Below are 20,220 nucleotides of genomic sequence, written 5' to 3' on the forward strand. Positions count from 1 at the left end.
CCTCAGCATTCTCGTATAACATCCATCAATACGTTTAGCGAGGGTCTGGCTGACATTCCATGTTTCAGAGCCATATAGAAGGATGGACTCGACTGTAGCCAGGAACAGTCGTATCTTGAGATCTCTACGCATATCCGACTTCCATACAAGCTTCATCTGGTGACACGCTCCCCATACCTTAGCTTTCCTCACTTCGAAGTCCTTCTCCGAACTCTTCATTCTACTACCCAAATATACGAAGTCATCGACTTTCTTCAATGTTCTTCCCACTCCCAGCAACCAGAGTCGGGTTATCATCATCTCTTATGTTGATTCCCATGTACTTAGTTTTCCCCTCGTTGAGGTGGAGTCCAACTGAGTTGGCCGCCAGTTCCAGACTCCTGAGGAAATCTTGTGCCTCCGCAACACTATCTGTTATAAGAGCAAGGTCGTCAGCAAAGTCCGCATCAGTGACCTTGACTGCCGGATAGCGACGGCTTCTTCTAGGGTGTAGAGTAAAGCTATATAATCGGTACTTAAATTTGGTCATGATTATTGGTGAAGGTCATAAACTTCAGAAACGCTAGCTTCGCCGTCAAAATTGCCAATTTGTCAATGCAGAACCTTTCAAAATATACTTCAAAATTTGCTTTAAAATTTGTATTCTCTAATCAGTTGAGACTGCAGATTTTTAGCTTGTCTGACCTAAAATGAAGCAAATTGCTATTGCTGGGAGGAAAGATGAGAAAGTATCTTCAACCTGGGTCAAAGCTATAAGGTATTTTGCTGAAGGGAGAATTGGTGAAAGCCGGAAAATCATTCTGTGGGCAGACAATTGATCCGCTCAGAACTTTTCACTGCGTTATGTTTGTTTATAAACAGCCCTGACCTCGGGCTTGACTTGACCATTGTTAATGATCTGGCCCGGCGCGTGCTACTTCGTAGCACTTGCCGTCGGGCCAACATTTCGAGAAGAAAGCGGTGCGCGCTACTTCGAAGAAATTTAGACGAGTAACATCCGTCAAGGGCTTGACACGATAACAGTGAAATATCTGGAGCAAGGCCATACGTTCATGAGCGCTGACTCGTTCCACCATAAAGTGGAACTGTTCATCAAACAGTGCGGACAGCTACATAATTATGACTTGAGGACTTTGGTGGTGCAATGGAAAAGGTGGGTACCGCTGTTTCTATGGCCTGTTCGGACTTTCATTCTTGGCCTATAAGGTCATATGGGACAAGCAACCGCTGCAAAACAGAAAGACCACTGCTCGAGAAGGTGAAGGTTATCAGGTTTCATCATGGCTCGGTCCAAATGGAATGGAAATCAGAGCACAACGAGGTTTCCTTCCGTTCTGCTCCATTTCGGCGGCAGAAAGAAGAGAGATTGATCCGGTTAGGTATAATCATAGCTTTCCCACAAAATCAATCACGGGGTAAAGCAAGTGCTAAAAAGAAAGATATAGTTCAAAAACTTTGTAGACTTATGAGCCCCCCCCCCCTCTATATAAATAGATATATTCTCGATAGTATTGCCTGAATAAATAGTATCTGGAGAGAAGATTTGTAGGATACAATACTTGAGTAGCAACAGTGTGCCTCGTGACGTGTAAAGCTGTAGGTACTTCGCACGACAGTCGACAATAGCTGGATAACGCAATATTGTTCACACACGTTTCGTGTATCAATTACAGTGAATGGGATATTGACTTTGAGTAGGGAAGGTTAGGACATTATTGGATCTTGTGATATAAAGTAAGAATAGCTCATCGCATGTAATACTCAACAAGCTTACTTAATAATAATTTCAGCGTGTCCCAATATTACAACCAGTGTTTCATCACAACAGTTTAAGGCTAATTTTTCGTCTTATTTTCGATGACCAATGGTTTGAACGGATAATTTTCATCAGAACATGGAGTTTTTTGCCGATGTGGCTGTACTGAAGCACTTTTATCAGAAAACGAAATTTTCAAATTTTTATTTCAGCGTATCCCAATATTACAACCAGTGTTTCATCACAACAGTTTAACTTTTAAGGCTAATTTTTCGTCTTATTTTCGATGACCAATGATTTGAACGGGTCATTTTCATCAGAACATGGAGTTTTTGCCGATGTGGTTGTACTTAAGCACTTTTCTAAGAAATTCAAACTATAATTTGTGATTTTGAGGCACTTTCCGAGAAGTTAGGATAATGAAACCTTGTCACAAGTCTCAAAAGTTGACAAAGCACCTTAGAAACATGTGGGTGCAGTTTAAATTTGACAACAGCTAGCCCAGAGCAATTGCAGAATTGAAATCTTTAAAGTCAATTTGCACAAAATGAACCTTGTGTTACTTAAGCACTTTTGTCAGAAAACGGCAGCAGTGTACTTGAAGGTTGGAATGTGAACATATCAATTTTGTTAATGTACTATCACTTGGCTCCTTGAAAAGTGTAATACAGTTACAAAAAGAGGTCTTTATACAATACATTCAACAGAATGGTTTATGTTTTGGCGTATTCTAAAGGAATATGTTTCACTTGTTAATAAGTTTACTTTTGAGTGTTGATTGATTGAGGAGCACTACCCGAAGGCATTACTCGGCACTAACGCCTTAAAATCTTTAATTACAATCAAATATAAATATATGCACACAATGTATAAAGTATTAATAATGTATAAAATATGATTATGCTATTAGCAAATTTAAATAGTACTATTAAGAATTTTAAATAACTCTTATCTCTTGACATAAATTTAGAACAGCGACACAGGGTCTGAAGAATGCGCGGTGATATTTTTATCTTTTAAAAGTTGTAAATGACAGTGAAATTGCGCGGTGTCGATAGCATTGTAAAAAATGCTCGAAGATAGTCATATTTTGTTATGAGGTTAAAGTTTTGTTGCTCGTTATTATGATCAACGTATGTTGTACCAAATTATTTAAATTTCTAAAAGTACGAAATTTGAGTTGTCCCAGTCCTTGTCATCCGGTTTATGTGCTTGTGCAGTAAGCACATGCTTGTTGACTGTAGACTTGAATGAATTTAGGAATTTGTCTTGTAGGCAAGTGGTGACATATTTTATGTCCTTGTTAATAATGTTGACTGTTTGGTTATATAACTTAGGCCCAATGTAAGAAATGCTCTTGTCTGAATTACATAAACGGTTAAATGGTACTGCAAAGAACTCAGGTTCTCTTCTAGGTGCGTTTAAGTTTGAAACAGTGAACATTCTTATAATATTTGGTGGTGCAGTGTTAGAATAAACTTTGTGCATTAAGCATAATATACATTTAGCTATTATTAGGTTTGCGTCGTCAGCGAAATAAATATGTTTAGCTAAATTACTAATCTGAGGAAGGTCGTTGATGTAGATTATGAACAGAATTGGTCCGAGAATGGAGCCCTGTGGTACTCCGTAGTTAAGTTTGAGGTGAGAGGACTTGCAGTTGTTGACGCTCACGTATTGCTCTCTATCGGTTAGATATGAGTGAAACCAAGATAAAGCCAACCCCCGAACTCCATAGTGCTCAAGTTTTCTCAGAAGAATACTGCTGTCAACCATGTCAAAGGCCTTGCTGTAGTCCAATAAACATGATACATAAACGATCATGAAACAAGGATAATATCCTGACTGACTGATTTCTGGCACTGACCGTGTAATTACTGAGCACTTTTGTAAGAAGAAAAACAGGAGGAATTTGAAATGGTATGAAATATGACACCTCATAATCGTACGACTATTCTTCTCAAAGTTAGATTTGAGGACACATTTTTTCATGAAAAGTGATTAGCATTTTTGAAAATTTGAAAAGCAATTTTTTTGACACGTTATCTTGCTCATAGAAATTAGAATAAGAAAGAGACTAGGATATGAATAGTGATTGCAATTTTTCACATTTTTCTTGCGCACTGCATCATGGGCAGCACCACAACCTACTGCTACACAGTGAGAATTGTTGGAACCTGTTTTTACTCTAGTTGAATAAGTGGTACGGTGCTGGAGCATCCCTTTTTGATCGATACTTGGGGGGGGGGGGGGGGGGGGGGGGGGGGTATAGCTCGAGTTTAGCTGGAATTGTTTCGCTGTAGCTTAAACTGGCACGTAATAACCCGCCTATATTCTCGTTGAAATATCTATCAATTAATCGCATTTTAGGATAATGATGACCCAAATTCTCGACAACCCGAAGAACGGTTCAAACCTGGTCGAAATGAACGATCACGAAGTACACCTGATTCTAAAAGGCGCCTGCTATGAACTAGCCCCACTCACCATTCCACTGTGCTCCATGGTATTTGCTCAAAACATTGTTATATTCACGGACTTCTACAGAGAGAGGGCTAAGTTTGTACCGAGCTTGTTCATGGGGATCGCAATGACGGACATCCTAAAAGCACAAGGAGAGCTGGTTGTCTCGCTGGTCAGCATCTTCGTTTTCACAGGCTATCTTGAGATTTCGGCCCTTTACTACACCATGTTTTACTACATACTAACAGCTACACCAGGCATCAACTGCTCTAAGCTCATCAACTTAGTGCTGACCATCACGTTTACCTTAAATGTGACAAACCCTTTCCGTAGGCTGAACACAGCACGCATACGAAAGATAACCGCTTATCTCTGCTTGCTGATAACGGTCCTCCATATGTTGGACACTGCTGCAGCTATTGTGATCCACTTGAAGTACCTCAACTCCCACCCTGATGTATCCTCTGTATCTTATCTGTGGATGGCGGTTATGGCCATGATGCCTGGTGTTATTACAGCCTCAGGACTTTTTTGTATCCCAGACCACACAGGATCTTCAAGATGTGCTGAGATTGGGCATAAACACCATCTGAGCCATGAACAGGTCCACATTTTGGCATGCCTGACTGGCTCCTTCTACTTTCTACTGCCATCTGTCATTACATTGGTCTGTATGGTGATTCAGATAATATATTTCCGAAGATCTTTTCAGGATGACGACCAAGCTAACTCATCTACACTCAATCCCACTCGTCATATTTCAATCACCGTTTTGCTAGTGTCAGTTCTCTCCTTTACTTGTCATACCAGTTTCTTTATGATAGGGGCCATTTTCTTCTCCATTCACTCAAACGTCTCAGCAGAGCACCATGACGACCAATTCTTTGTCAGAATGGGCGTGTTGCTGGGGTTTGCCGAGTACCAACTTCCCCTGATCTACGCGTTTATCTACCCCATCATCATCATCAGCCGGAAGCAGGAGCTGAGGGAAAGGTATACTGGGTTCATCAGACGAGTCACTGCCTGCTGCGGAAGAAGAGGGGACACAGACAGAGGAGACGTGGACACAGACAGAGGAGAAGGGGACACAGACAGAGGATAAGGGGACACAGACAGAGGAGACGTGGACACAGACAGAGGAGAAGGGGACACAGACAGAGGATAAGGGGACACAGACAGAGGAGAAGGGGACACAGACCGAGGAGAAGTGGACACAGACAGAGGAGAAGGGGACACAGACAGAGGAGACGTGGACACAGACCGAGGAGACGTGGACACAGACAGAGGAGAAGGGGACACAGACAGAGGAGAAGGGGACACAGACAGAGGAGAAGGGGACACAGACCGAGGAGAAGGGGACACAGACAGAGGAGAAGGGGACACAGACAGAGGAGAAGGGGACACAGACAGAGGAGAAGGGGACACAGACAGAGGAGAAGGGGACACAGACAGAGAAGAGGGGACACAGACAGAGGAGAAGTGGACACAGACAGAGGAGAAGTGGACACAGACAGAGGAGAAGTGGACACAGACAGAGGAGACGTGGACACAGACAGAGAAGAGGGGACACAGACAGAGGAGAAGTGGACACAGACAGAGGAGACGTGGACACAGACAGAGAAGAGGGGACACAGACAGAGGAGACGTGGACACAGACAGAGAAGAGGGGACACAGACAGAGGAGAAGTGGACACAGACCGAGGAGACGTGGACACAGACCGAGGAGAAGTGGACACAGACAGAGGAGAAGGGGACACAGACAGAGGAGACGTGGACACAGACCGAGGAGACGTGGACACAGACCGAGGAGAAGGGGACACAGACAGAGGAGAAGGGGACACAGACAGAGGAGAAGGGGACACAGACCGAGGAGAAGGGGACACAGACAGAGGAGAAGGGGACACAGACAGAGGAGAAGGGGACACAGACAGAGGAGAAGGGGACACAGACAGAGGAGAAGGGGACACAGACAGAGAAGAGGGGACACAGACAGAGGAGACGTGGACACAGACAGAGGAGACGTGGACACAGACCGAGGAGAAGGGGACACAGACAGAGGATAAGGGGACACAGACCGAGGAGACGTGGACACAGACAGAGGAGACGTGGACACAGACCGAGGAGAAGGGGACACAGACAGAGGATAAGGGGACACAGACCGAGAAGAAAGGGACACAGACCGAGGAGAAGGGGACACCGACCGAGGAGAAGGGGACACAGACAGAGGAGACGTGGACAGACAGAGGAGACGTGGACACAGACAGAGGAGAAGGGGACACAGACAGAGGAGACGTGGACACAGACAGAGGAGACGTGGACACAGACAGAGGAGAAGTGGACATAGACCGAGGAGAAAGGGACACAGACAGAGGAGAAGTGGACACAGACCGAGGAGAAGGGGACACAGACAGAAGAGAAGTGGACACAGACCGAGGAGAAGGGGACACAGACAGAGGAGAAGTGGACACAGACAGAGGAGACGTGGACACAGACCGAGGAGAAGGGGACACAGACAGAGGAGAAGTGGACACAGACAGAGGAGACGTGGACACAGACCGAGGAGAAGGGGACACAGACAGAAGAGAAGTGGACACAGACCGAGGAGAAGGGGACACAGACAGAGGAGAAGGGGACACAGACAGAAGAGAAGTGGACATAGACCGAGGAGAAGGGGACACAGACCGAGGAGAAGGGGACACAGACAGAGGAGACGTGGACACAGACCGAGGAGAAGGGGACACAGACAGAGGAGAAGGGGACACAGACAGAGAAGAAGGGGACACAGACAGAGAAGAAGGGGACACAGACAGAGAAGAAGGGGACACAGACAGAGGAGAAGGGGACACAGACAGAGGAGAAGGGGACACAGACAGAGGAGACGTGGACACAGACCGAGGAGAAGGGGACACAGACAAAGGAGAAGGGGACACAGACAGAGGAGAAGGGGACACAGACAGAGGAGAAGGGGACACAGACAGAGGAGAAGTGGACACAGACCGAGGAGAAGGGGACACAGACAGAGAAGAAGGGGACACAGACAGAGAAGAAGGGGACACAGACAGAGGAGAAGTGGACACAGACAGAGGAGAAGGGGACACAGACCGAGGAGAAGGGGACCCAGACAGAGGAGAAGGGGACACAGACAGAGGAGAAGGGGACACAGACAGAGAAGAAGGGGACACAGACAGAGAAGAAGGGGACACAGACAGAGAAGAAGGGGACACAGACAGAGGAGAAGGGGACACAGACAGAGAAGAAGGGGACACAGACAGAGGAGACGTGGACACAGACCGAGGAGAAGGGGACACAGACAAAGGAGAAGGGGACACAGACAGAGGAGAAGGGGACACAGACAGAGGAGAAGGGGACACAGACAGAGGAGAAGTGGACACAGACCGAGGAGAAGGGGACACAGACAGAGAAGAAGGGGACACAGACAGAGAAGAAGGGGACACAGACAGAGGAGAAGTGGACACAGACAGAGGAGAAGGGGACACAGACCGAGGAGAAGGGGACCCAGACAGAGGAGAAGGGGACACAGACAGAGGAGAAGGGGACACAGACAGAGAAGAAGGGGACACAGACAGAGAAGAAGGGGACACAGACAGAGGAGAAGGGGACACAGACAGAGGAGAAGTGGACACAGACAGAGGAGAAGTGGACACAGACAGAGGAGAAGGGGACACATACAGAGGAGAAGGGGACACAGACCGAGGAGAAGTGGACACAGACCAAGAGTGAGACTTTGTTACTTTGTGATTAACTCGAACTTGCTACAGGAGCATGATATTATGTTAAACTTTAACTGCCAGTTTTACTGTTTTGAAATTTCTTTTGTCTGTTCTTGATTGAGAATATTTGTAATTCACAATTCGTAAAATTGATTAATATCATAAAAAATAAATTGTGTTAGTATGTATGGTAAACGTTTTTGCACTTTTTTTACATGTGATTTTTTAATAATTCTGATAGATTCTTTTTTGATATCTAAACATTTTAAATATTGAATTTTGTATTTTAATATTATCTTTTACGTGCCTATCAGCATCAACTTCAATTTATTATTAATACCTTTATTTACAATATACATTGAAAGGTGATTAATAATCAACTTATTGAGATGAGTATGTCAACTAGTTGAATTGACTTTTATATTTCTGTTTCACTTCTGGACAAGTTGTTTTCCTTTTCTCATTTCCTATGCTCGAATTACTCATATACAGTTTAAAAAAGGAAATTTCTTTCTCAGTAAATCTTGTAGGTTCCACCCAGCACCCTAACCCGGCCAGGCCCGCCAGGGCCCGACATGGTACAACATGATACAATCACTAGTACAACCTATATATTCTGGTGTATTAAAGGCTGGATTCTACCCTACAAGCACACAGCTGACGTTGCAGAACACAGCTATAATTACAGGGCTCAATCATTAAAACTCATAAGTATACTGTAAACTAATTTCAGTATTAAGATCTGCAGAGCCGAGCTCCTTACCCGGCACGTGTGCCTCCACCTGAATCACAGTAATTCACCTGTATAACTGAGAGAGAGAGAGCTGCTGATCCAAGAACCCAACTCCCACAGTACTAGCTGACCGATCATTCTCTTCACCGCAACCTCACCACTCCAGGTGCTCTTTAGACCGATTAGCTGCCAGTTTGAATCCTGCTATTGGCCGTGCTTCCCGGAGAGTTACGCAACCCCCCTCCGCTTCCGGGAGATGAGTTAAGTGAGTTTTAGTAGCCCTGGCTTGGTTGTCTTGGAGATTAATGGGTTGTCATGGGTACTAATTCTCGGAATTAGACACCACGTGACCACCACAAAACAATTGCGTGCTAGCCGCCAACCAGAACAGGTTGAAAAGTTTACAGCGTATGAGAAAGCCGCTGCTCAGCCAGGCAGAGGGCCGTGCAATTGCAGTTTGGGATTGTATTTTTCTACATTCTTGTGTAAAGTAGGTCGTTCATTTGTTGTCATATACCATCAGTTTTACATTGTAGGGATTGTAGTTGTATCATTTATATGAACGGAGTTAGTTGGACGAATTATCCGCAGCAAATACCCAGTAACCAAGCCAGCCTACCCGAACAGGTTGCAGGTTACAGTCCTGTTAGTTTCAGGTTGCAGGTTACAGTCCTGCTAGTTTCAGGTTGCAGGTTACAGTCCTGTTAGTTTTAGGTTGCAGGTTACAGTCCTGTTAGTTTTAGGTTGCAGGTTACAGTCCTGTTAGTTTTAGGTTGCAGGTTACAGTCCTGTCAGTTTCAGGTTGCAGGTTACAGTCCTGTTAGTTTCAGGTTGTAGGTTACAGTCCTGTTAGTTTCAGGTTGCAGGTTACAGTCCTGTTAGTTTCAGGTTGCAGGATACAGTCCTGTTAGTTTCAGGTTGCAGGTTACAGTCCTGTTAGTTTCAGGTTGCAGGTTACAGTCCTGTTAGTTTCAGGTTGCAGGTTACAGTCCTGTTAGTTTCAGGTTGCAGGTTACAGTCCTGTTAGTTTCAGGTTGCAGGTTACAGTCCTGTTAGTTTCAGGTTGCAGGTTACAGTCCTGTTAGTTTCAGGTTGCAGGTTACAGTCCTGTTAGTTTCAGGTTGCAGGTTACAGTCCTGTCAGTTTCAGGTTGCAGGTTACAGTCCTGTCAGTTTCAGGTTGCAGGTTACAGTCCTGTTAGTTTCAGGTTGCAGGTTACAGTCCTGTCAGTTTCAGGTTGCAGGTTACAGTCCTGTCAGTTTCAGGTTTCAGGTTACAGTCCTGTCAGTTTCAGGTTGCAGGTTACAGTCCTGTCAGTTTCAGGTTACAGGTTACAGTCCTGTTAGTTTCAGGTTGCAGGTTACAGTCCTGTTAGTTTCAGGTTGCAGGTTACAGTCCTGTTAGTTTCAGGTTGCAGGTTACAGTCCTGTTAGTTTCAGGTTGCAGGTTACAGTCCTGTTAGTTTCAGGTTGCAGGTTACAGTCCTGTTAGTTTCAGGTTGCAGGTTACAGTCCTGTTAGTTTCAGGTTGCAGGTTACAGTCCTGTTAGTTTCAGGTTGCAGGTTACAGTCCTGTTAGTTTCAGGTTGCAGGTTACAGTCCTGTCAGTTTCAGGTTGCAGGTTACAGTCCTGTTAGTTTCAGGTTGCAGGTTACAGTCCTGTTAGTTTCAGGTTGCAGGTTACAGTCCTGTCAGTTTCAGGTTGCAGGTTACAGTCCTGTTAGTTTCAGGTTGCAGGTTACAGTCCTGTTAGTTTTAGGTTGCAGGTTACAGTCCTGTTAGTTTCAGGTTGCAGGTTACAGTCCTGTTAGTTTCAGGTTGCAGGTTACAGTCCTGTCAGTTTCAGGTTGCAGGTTACAGTCCTTTTAGTTTCAGGTTGCAGGTAACAGTCCTTTTAGTTTCAGGTTGCAGGTTACAGTCCTGTTAGTTTCAGGTTGCAGGTTACAGTCCTGTCAGTTTCAGGTTGCAGGTTACAGTCCTGTTAGTTTCAGTTACTTATGGTCCAACTAAAATAAGGTCCATTGTAACGTTATCGGTACAATCTCCTTTCTCAACTATTTCTTCCCTATATAAGGTGCTAAGGCTATTTGCTATTGTGGATATTATTCACGGCTCGTATGACTTTTATGTTAGATTGCACGTACGAATTCTGTTCAATCTTTACATCTATCTGTTTGATAGCTTTCACATTTGAATTTAACGATTTACATATGTTTCGATAAAGGCCTATACGACCTGAAGCATATACTTTTGCTTCATGACGCAAGAGAGTTTTCTTCTTAATATACTACTTATCGGTAGTTTATGAGGTAGTTACGAAACATGTCCTACCACAATACAAGTATCCACCACACGCTAGTTACCGCTGTAGTCTATAATACATTGCTTATATTCTGATTATACGTTAAACCGATCACGTTACTATTACCCAGGATCCTCCAGGGTTTACGGGGTCGGCTGGTAAATTACAATATTCCCTGCAACAGGGGAAGGTGTGATGCTCAAACAATAGCAATATAGTTATACACTATACAGCAATCTACTGATTACACGTATTATATACTATATAATAATGGAGTCTCTCTCCCTCTCTCCCCTCTCTCTCTCTCTCTCTCTCTCTCTCTCTCTCTTGGTTGAGCCTCTGTTTTTGCTAGTCGACCACACAGGGACTATTCCGTGATTTACTTATTATATATCTGACATTGGACATGGAGGGATTCTATCAGGGTAACCCTATAATACAATGCTATTTGTTGTAATTGTTTTAAGAAAATAGGAGAATTGTTTAATAGTTGTAGATTTGTAATCTTAATATACTTACAAATATTACAGTATATTGAATATTGATGGCATGCTCCTTGACATAATATTAACTCTGCAATGAAATGTAACTGAAGTACCGTTACATAATAATGAGTACCCCCCGAGTCGCTCTCACTTGATCAGTCATCTGTCATTCTCATACAGCACCTGCTGTCATAATATAATCAGCTCCAACTAGAGTTCATTAAATTCCAACCAACTGACATGACTGGTAGATCACATATTTGTAGTTCCAGAAACTAAGGGGGATTAAGGAGACACTTAACCCCACCCTTCTCCTGCCCAGGACCCGACCCTCTACCACTCCATATGGTATAAATGCACAGGTGCGTGTTCCATTAATCGACCTGATACTCCGAGCTCCACTACAAGCTACCACTGCTGAGCCTTCAATCTCCTATTGCTCCAATAGTTTGAGACTTTAGAGAGTTTGCACTTTTGTCGCTTTATTATTTGTTAAACTTTTTCAGATCAGAGAGATTGACTTGTTTCAAATAATCATCTAGACTATCAGTATCAACATGAATTACCAGTAGGAATAACATGTTGCAATCTCACTCTCAGTTACAGAACCGTTGCTGTGTAACAGTAATGCTACTCAGCTGACAGCACCAATATATCGGACATTAACCCAATTATATGCTCATTATTGCTCATCTTTAGTTGCTCTTTTCAGCGAACTTTATTGCAGCTTTATATAAACTAGATTGTTGCTCATATTCAGTTGCTTTCGTTAGTTGTCTTGGTTTCAGGTTCCGTAAACATAGTTTCGAGCGTTTTCATCATGCTCTTTTGTCAGATATATTATGATTATAAACAGGGACATGGTTCAGGTTCGTATTGCCATTAAATATTAAAACATACATAATAACGATTCTTTCCTTTACAGTCGATGTAATAAAAATAAATGTGACGAACACGCGAGGTTAAGCGATATCTAATAGTAATGTCTATTTAACTCCTTATTTGATTTTTAATTTATAAATTGAAAGTTATTATTACTAATACTACAATAACCTCGACGAAATACAATGTTATAACCGAGGATGTGCATCTATGCTTCCTTCACAGAATTACTTAAACTTAAATAATAACAATGGTCACGTGTTAACAATTAGGGGTCGTTCACATATTATATTTTTTGACAATTTTTACCTTCCCCCCTCCGTAATCAGTTTTAAACATAGCTATTGTGTAAAAAGATAACACTAGCGTAATCATTTGGAACCCCCCCCCTCGGCTGATTACGTAATATGTGAACGACCCCTGATCACGTGTTGGTCACAATAAGAACACTCACCACTTTACCCTCAGTAGCAATATGTCTGGCGGACTAGGAGGGTGCGTTATAAACGAGTACGATGTCACGGCACTGGGGGAGCTGTGTGGGGAGTTGCTCCTCATAGCGGGGGCGCTCATATTCTTCCAGTACGCTGACAAGGGTTAGTAGGGGTAGAGGTGCAGTTAGAGGTGCAGTTAGAGGTGCAGTTAGAGGTGCAGTTAGAGGTGCAGTTAGAGGTGCAGTTAGAGGTGCAGTTAGAGGTGCAGTTAGAGGTGCAGTTAGAGGTGCAGTTAGAGGTGCAGTTAGAGGTGCAGCTAGAGGTGCAGCTAGAGGTGCAGTTAGAGGTGCAGTTAGAGGTGCAGTTAGAGGTGCAGTTAGAGGTGCAGTTAGAGGTGCAGTTAGAGGTGCAGCTAGAGGTGCAGCTAGAGGTGCAGTTAGAGGTGCAGCTAGAGGTGCAGTTAGAGGTGCAGTTAGAGGTGCAGTTAGAGGTGCAGTTAGAGGTGCAGTTAGAGGTGCAGTTAGAGGTGCAGTTAGAGGTGCAGTTAGAGGTGCAGTTAGAGGTGCAGTTAGAGGTGCAGTTAGAGGTGCAGCTAGAGGTGCAGCTAGAGGTGCAGTTAGAGGTGCAGTTAGAGGTGCAGTTAGAGGTGCAGTTAGAGGTGCAGTTAGAGGTGCAGTTAGAGGTGCAGTTAGAGGTGCAGTTAGAGGTGCAGTTAGAGGTGCAGTTAGAGGTGCAGTTAGAGGTGCAGTTAGAGGTGCAGTTAGAGGTGCAGTTAGAGGTGCAGTTAGAGGTGCAGTTAGAGGTGCAGTTAGAGGTGCAGTTAGAGGTGCAGTTAGAGGTGCAGTTAGAGGTGCAGCTAGAGGTGCAGTTAGAGGTGCAGTTAGAGGTGCAGTTAGAGGTGCAGTTAGAGGTGCAGTTAGAGGTGCAGTTAGAGGTTAGAGGTGCAGTCGTGAGTCGGGGGACTGTGTTGTCATTTAGTTCACGTCCTAAAATGTGTTTAAAGTTGCAGAAATAAGGCATTTACAAAGTATTATTGCTGAATTTTAAAGAAGTATTTATACTATTGTTTACAATTTAATGGCATTGTATTTCTATAGAAAATACAATACCATACAACATCTCACGAATTTGTTTCAGATGACTACAAGCCACACGTTAACGCCATGATGGGCGTGTACGAGAGTTTCAAAGGTTTGTTACCTGAGCGGGCAAGTAGAGTCCTCAACAACGAGGATGCCCCAATAGAAGCGGAGGCCATCGAAGATGAAGAACTGTTAAATTAGATTCAGCACTTTATTTACAGGACGATAAACCATTACTACATGTACATGTAGTTGTACTTATTAAACTTATGATACAGTATTACTAGGCAGTGAATACAATGCAGCGGCCGCAGGAGCAACGGCTTTAAGTTAAAGAGGTTTTGGAGCTTATTTTTTGCCCAAATTAAAACTTTTATGCAATATGGGGTCGTCCACATATTACGTAATCATTTTTTTGAACATTTTTACCCCCCCCCCCCCCCTCCGTAATCAGTTTTACACATAGCATTTGTGTCAAAATTACACTAGCGTAATCAGTCGGAAACCCCGCCCCCCCCCTCAGCTGATTACGTAATATGTTAACGACCCCTATCTGCTCTGAATGTTCTCAAATTCCCACTCGTAACAGCTATTTATTTATACATCACTTTTGTGATTAATTTAAAATTTGAACGAATTGTACATTAATTACCAATATTTATATAGTCGTGAGTCAGGAACAATACGTGGGGCTTATTACTGGCGGCAACGTGCAAATATGAAAGGTACAAGATGTATGTTGGCAGTTGAAACTGAATTCATATCGGCCAATTGAAGGGTGCTTCATTTCGCTGTCTCAGGGCGCTATTTCTAATATCACAATCAGCGGTACAATTTGAGCAGTAAAACACGGCACATACTATAGGATAAAATATTGTTGAAATAGAATATATTAAGTAATTTATTATAGCAAATTCAAAAATAAATAATTAGCAATTACATGACTAACTAATTTAAAACCGCGAAATTACCTTTCGTTTTCACAGAAGATATTTATTCCAACGAAAGTATTCGCTAAATTCAGGCCTCTTTAGACGATAGATTAATGTCGCATATTTATTCAATTTTCAGCGATCCAGAAATAAATTTAGACATACGATTTTAGATAATCTAGCTCACCAGAGAGAGGGATTAGTTTCAAGGACAATGTATTGTTTACAAATATGAATATTGAATATGTTTGTTCACAAACTTTGTTTTTTTATTTCCAATCTAGCAATTACACATCATATTTAACCTCTGGCTACCGTGGATAGATTTTTCAATTCGTCAAAAATGACACACCCTGCACCCACAAGGAAAGGTGGTATTACAGATAAGGAGATACTCCAACAATTCAAAATTGACATTTAAAAGACAAAAGCTTTAAAAATTTAAAAACTTTAAAAATGTGTAATAAAAGTAATATTTAAATTGGTATAAAACTATCATAAATATTAAAATTTAAAAATGCAAGGAGTTTTTATTAGGAAACAATTCTGTAAAATAAAATGAAAATATAACATGCATATATATTAATTGAAATTGCGAAGTATACAAATTTTAATGAAAACATTATAATGCCAGCGTAATGAGCATATCTGATTTAAAAACGATTGATTTAATTTAAAAGACATTTAAAAACAATCAACAACATGTTCGCCTTTCAACTCCGCCGTGCCCTCTCACAACAACAGAAGAGCAGGGTCTAATATTGAGAACCTTATCAAATGTAGCTCTCATCGTCCAGGAGTGAGGTTATCATGTGTACGAAGCCATTTTAAAGGGTTGAAAAACCATATGCTATCCCATCACAGACAAAACACAACCAAGGATGATATTTCAGAAGTAGTAGTTCTTGCCGTTTTTGTTGGTGGCTGTGTATGCCAAATAACCGTAGATCTTTGACTTTACAAACCGTCTCCCGTGAGGCTCGTAGTGTCCCAGTTCCTTGTTGAAAATAAGGACTAGAATATCTGATATGTCCTGAATAAAGTCCATAAGTTGTGATATGTTGTAGGATATGCTTTCCTCCTGAAATAGGGTTTAATTAGTTCAGACATTCCATAAAAATTTACTGTTTAAGGCCGCAGTCTCTTCTTAGGTGGCTCAAAAAAAAAACTCTAGCTAGAACGAAAAGAACAGAAAATTATCAATAAAACAGCTTGTGTTTCCTCAAATAAATTCACCGCAGAATATCATACATTTTTAAAGACATTCTTGAGATGCTCCTCGTGAAGTTTGATAACAGTCTGCAGACACTCAGTCAGACTGTTAAACTGAGTGTATGTTCTGGAGGCAGGTCGGTGGAGAGGCTGGATCAGCAGAATACAGCTCCCGTCCGTCATCCTGGGTGCTGCTAATGTGTCAGAGAAAAAAACGAAGTCGTCTCACCATGTGTTTGATTTAAACTGGGAACTCAATGCGAAAGGGTAGAACAAATTTATCACATCGGGATTTGAGACGAAAGTAAGACACAAAATTCAATGAATCGGAATCAATTTAGATATAATTTTTATTTAACAATTTAAATTAAATAAATGTATTATTATGATTATGCAGATGCAATTTGCTTTTCTATTATTGCGAAAATATTCTGTCCACGGTCAATTGGCGCATGTTCAGATAAAATAAAAGTCGGCTGGTAGTCTTCGTCAATCTTCATCAGCTCTCCTTTCCTGATTCTTTGTCTTATTCTATACTCCAAGAACGTCATATTCATCGGGAGCATCCAGGTCGTTGTAGCTAATAACCTTTCGTCCTTTGGGCGCCGGCCTGAAAGGGAATATTTGTTCAAATTAACGTTCAAAACTGCAAAATTGAAGCTCTGATAGTCGGACAAAGACAATAGTAGCACAAAATAGATCCAAGACATGCAATAATGATGCTTTCAAATTTTACATCGTCCAATAAAAGTAGGAATTCTGAAAAATTAGCAAGTCCGCATACTTATTATCATCAACTGAAGTTGTGCGCCGCGCGCGCGGCTCAAGATCACGTACGAACTTATTTGAAACGTGTTTTGTATAAGAGTATTTTCTGGGCGCCTCGCGTATATATCCAGTAGAATCTTTATTCAATAGAATCTTTATTTCGCGGGCAAAAGCTGTCCATTTAGCGGAACAAATATAAAAAAAGGTCATGCCTAGGAATCCAATAATTGTCAAGCGTTTAGATAATTAAGTCACGGTTTAACATAGTTCATTTCAGGAACTGGTCAGATAATTATCCAGCTTAGATCAACAATCCTATAGGCTATATGGTACTGCAGGTATGTTAAGCTAGTGGCAACTGGCAAGTTCTAAGGTATTGATTTGAATATTATTAAGATCTCACTCGCTCATTTACATTGGTTGCGAAAAGTCCGGAATGGCCCTTCTCTCCTTTATATCAACTTACGCCTGAGGGAAAGGAGCAGGGAATCCGTAGGGAGGAGGGAATCCAGGGTAGCTAGGTCGAGGAGGCGCAGTGTAGTTAGCGTTTGGAGTGGAGCTGTTGTAAGATGGTCCATTATTGGACTGTTGAGCAGGTGGAAACAGGGGCTCCATCGGTCGCTTTGGCTCTTGGACGTAGTTGTTCCAAAAGATAGCCTACAGGGAAATTGGACCATTCGTCAAAGCGGTTTGTAATGTTGTGATCAAATACAGTTAAGTGTCAATAACCATTACTTCCACAGAAAGCATCACAGCCCATCGGAATGCCAGAAATTAAAAGTAATGTGTAATAAGTATTCGCACTAAAAGTAAAACAAAACTCACATCTTTCTTCACGTTGTCCACCTTCTCCGCGTGTTTGTTGAAGATGTGTTTCCGGACGAACTCTGGACCTTTAAACTTCTTGCCAGAAAGTGGACAGTGGAACTTTCCGGGTCCCTGTTCTTCTGTGTTCATCTTCACAAACTCTTCAACTGTCTGAGGAAAAAGAGGTTATAATCTGTTGTGAACTGGGAATATCTCATTATTATTATTTGTATTACTGTTTCCTTTGTTTCGATAGTATGTGAATGTAAACACTACTGTAATCCCGGGAGAAGGTATGTGAAGCATTAAAACAGAGCAGTGTGGTATTCACCTCCTCTTCAGTCTTGAGTCCGATCAAGACAGCTTCATCATGTTGTATAGTAACTCCTCTCATGTCGTCAATTACACCCTGCATCTTGCTCCCTAGTTGCTTGTTCCAATCATGTACTGTAAAGTTTCAACAAATTACTATCTCATTTGCTGAACAGCATTTGTGAAAATTGGATTTATACGTATTTTCGTTAAAAATTCATATTTGCACCTGTTAATCTCAAACTGAAGTTCATAATTGCCCAGCAATTTCACTGCCCCTTTAGGCCACAAACATTACAGCAAAGGAAAGAATTTACTTATCAGTTCCAATAATAAATATAACATCCCCTCTCCCCCAATAAATGTGTACATTTGACTGCCACATACCACACATACCACACATACCATCTTGAAGAGAGTTTTTAGAGCTGGTGGTCTCCAGAGGACCCCTGATGTGGAACACTCCGATCTTGTTGGGCATCTCGTCCTCGTTAGGGAACTCAGTACCGTTGTAGTAGTCAACCATGTGCACAACTCTCAGATACACTACAAGCTTGTCCAACACCTGCATCAATTATACAATTATGGAACCAACAATTAGCAGAAATTAGGGACAACATTTTGATATTCATACCGAAAAGCTACAGTATGGAAAATAAAAAGTTGTAGTCTTTGGATGAGAAATCTTGTTAGCGATATAAACATTGCGTCACAGATCACAGTACCTTAAGTTTCTTATCGTTGATAATGTGAATCTCGTCCTCGTCAGTTTCGCCCTGGTCCAGTTCGTGATCCAAGGTGGGTGTCTTGAGACAGTCCTCTGTGAACCTTCTCAACTCTTCTATCATGGGGTTCTCATATATCTCGTTTAATCGCTGTTTAGGCCGGTCTGTAGGATAGTATTACTTAAAACTATGTAGTTAATTATTGAACTTCTTATTTATAGCAGATCTGAAGTAAGTTATTGAAACTTCAGGTGGGTCCCTTAGTTAAACTACTTTTCAATATAATGTTATGGTAAGCGTCTGAATCGCCTTTAATTACAAATGGCAACGTTTGGAGAGGAAACCTAAAATGTGGCGAGTGGTAAGAAATGTAAGAATTGTAATTTGTAACGCCTCCCTACCTTCACTGTCATCTTCTCCCTCCTCCTCGTCCTCATCTTTGAGTTTTGTTACCCACAACCCAGCAGCTTTATCTAGTTCTGTTATCAGGATATCCAGCCATTTCACGTCCTGCTGTATGGCGTATAGTGACCTGCGTAGTTTAAATTAATTAGTTATTTTATATCTGATCTACGTCGCGTAGGTAGTTACAAACTGTTAATAATTTTACCTAGGCATCTGATAAAGGAATCAGAAATTTACTTGGGCTTTCTTGATGTAATGTAGAAATTGTCAAGGATCATCGCTAAAAATGAGAAATAGAGAAACAACTGAAATGTGAACACAATGATTTCAATAAGTGTTAAAGAATGTAAAGAATGTAAAGAATGTGCACCTAGTGAAGGAAGGGACGAATCTGACTCGTTTACTAAGCTCCCTGTTGATCACCACGTTCAGCTCATGATCGTACTTCTCCACTTTACTACTCATCAGCACACTGCACGCCTCCTTGATGTCGGTGTTGTGCGCGAATGTTACCCACGCGCGCCGGTAGTACCTGGTTAATGGGTGTGAGTTAGTGTGACTATCATTACAATAATTGTGCAGCACAACAGAGCTTAGAAAACGTAGAACTGTAATTATTGTAAATTAGACTTAATATACTGAGAAAATTACTGGTTAGTGGGTTCTGAGCGGTAGTTCATGTCGATGCCGCGTATTACTGCGCTGTATTGATTTAACAATGACCATTTGTGGTGATCGTTTAACAAGAAAAGGAAACGTTACCAATCTCTAAAATAGTCAGGGATTACAATATGAACCTCATGACTCATGAATTAGCGAGCTGATGAAAAGATACGCTGGGGTCTGAGTTTACAGTTAGCTTTGACTTTTGGGGTAGTTATTAATGCAGCAGGAGGGCTAAAATTAGCTGACTTTTAGAATATTTTGTAATGATGAAAGCTCACAAAAATCAAACAGAAATATCTAGGATGGTATCACGATAAGAATATTAATCTAATTTCTTAATATAATTTTTAATTTAATTTATTAGTTATCTATTTATATAACAGTTCACCACTTACATGGTAAAGTAGTCCTTGACGACTGAGGGCAGGTTTTTAAACAAATATAAACAACGGTAAGTGAACAACGTTTTGCAACGAAACCGAACAACTCAAATGCAAGCAACGACATAAAAAGTCTTGACTTAGAT

General features: G+C 41.9%; 3 protein-coding genes across 3 annotated transcripts in view; 1 reads left to right on the plus strand and 2 right to left on the minus strand.

Moving 5' to 3' along the window:
- Positions 1 to 20,220, plus strand: part of LOC134823189 (polyunsaturated fatty acid 5-lipoxygenase-like) — a 1,185,970-nt gene that overhangs the window by 221,204 nt on the left and 944,546 nt on the right. The gene's annotated exons all lie outside the window — the stretch shown is intronic.
- On the minus strand, positions 14,658 to 16,198 carry LOC134823237 (enhancer of rudimentary homolog). The gene is made up of 2 exons (XM_063834633.1): positions 16,051 to 16,198; positions 14,658 to 15,880 (listed from the first exon to the last, which is right to left on the minus strand). The coding sequence occupies exons 1-2, from the start codon at positions 16,192 to 16,194 to the stop codon at positions 15,689 to 15,691; spliced, it is 336 nt and encodes a 111-aa protein (XP_063690703.1). The 5' UTR covers positions 16,195 to 16,198; the 3' UTR covers positions 14,658 to 15,688.
- The window catches only part of LOC134823188 (serrate RNA effector molecule homolog A-like), a 103,749-nt gene continuing 99,857 nt past the window's right edge, over positions 16,329 to 20,220 (minus strand). Inside the window, exons 7-14 of the mRNA XM_063834570.1 lie at positions 19,399 to 19,560; positions 19,025 to 19,155; positions 18,624 to 18,787; positions 18,304 to 18,463; positions 17,918 to 18,033; positions 17,605 to 17,757; positions 17,246 to 17,436; positions 16,329 to 16,621 (exon numbers count right to left, since the gene is read on the minus strand). Of these exons, the coding sequence (XP_063690640.1) occupies positions 16,543 to 16,621; positions 17,246 to 17,436; positions 17,605 to 17,757; positions 17,918 to 18,033; positions 18,304 to 18,463; positions 18,624 to 18,787; positions 19,025 to 19,155; positions 19,399 to 19,560 (1,156 nt within the window). The 3' untranslated portion in view covers positions 16,329 to 16,542. The remainder of the gene's footprint in view (positions 16,622 to 17,245; positions 17,437 to 17,604; positions 17,758 to 17,917; positions 18,034 to 18,303; positions 18,464 to 18,623; positions 18,788 to 19,024; positions 19,156 to 19,398; positions 19,561 to 20,220) is intronic.

The sequence above is a fragment of the Bolinopsis microptera genome, chromosome 11 (assembly GCF_026151205.1).
Source record: "Bolinopsis microptera isolate Bmic1 chromosome 11, MBARI_Bmic_1.0, whole genome shotgun sequence".
NCBI classification, from domain to species: domain Eukaryota; kingdom Metazoa; phylum Ctenophora; class Tentaculata; order Lobata; family Bolinopsidae; genus Bolinopsis; species Bolinopsis microptera.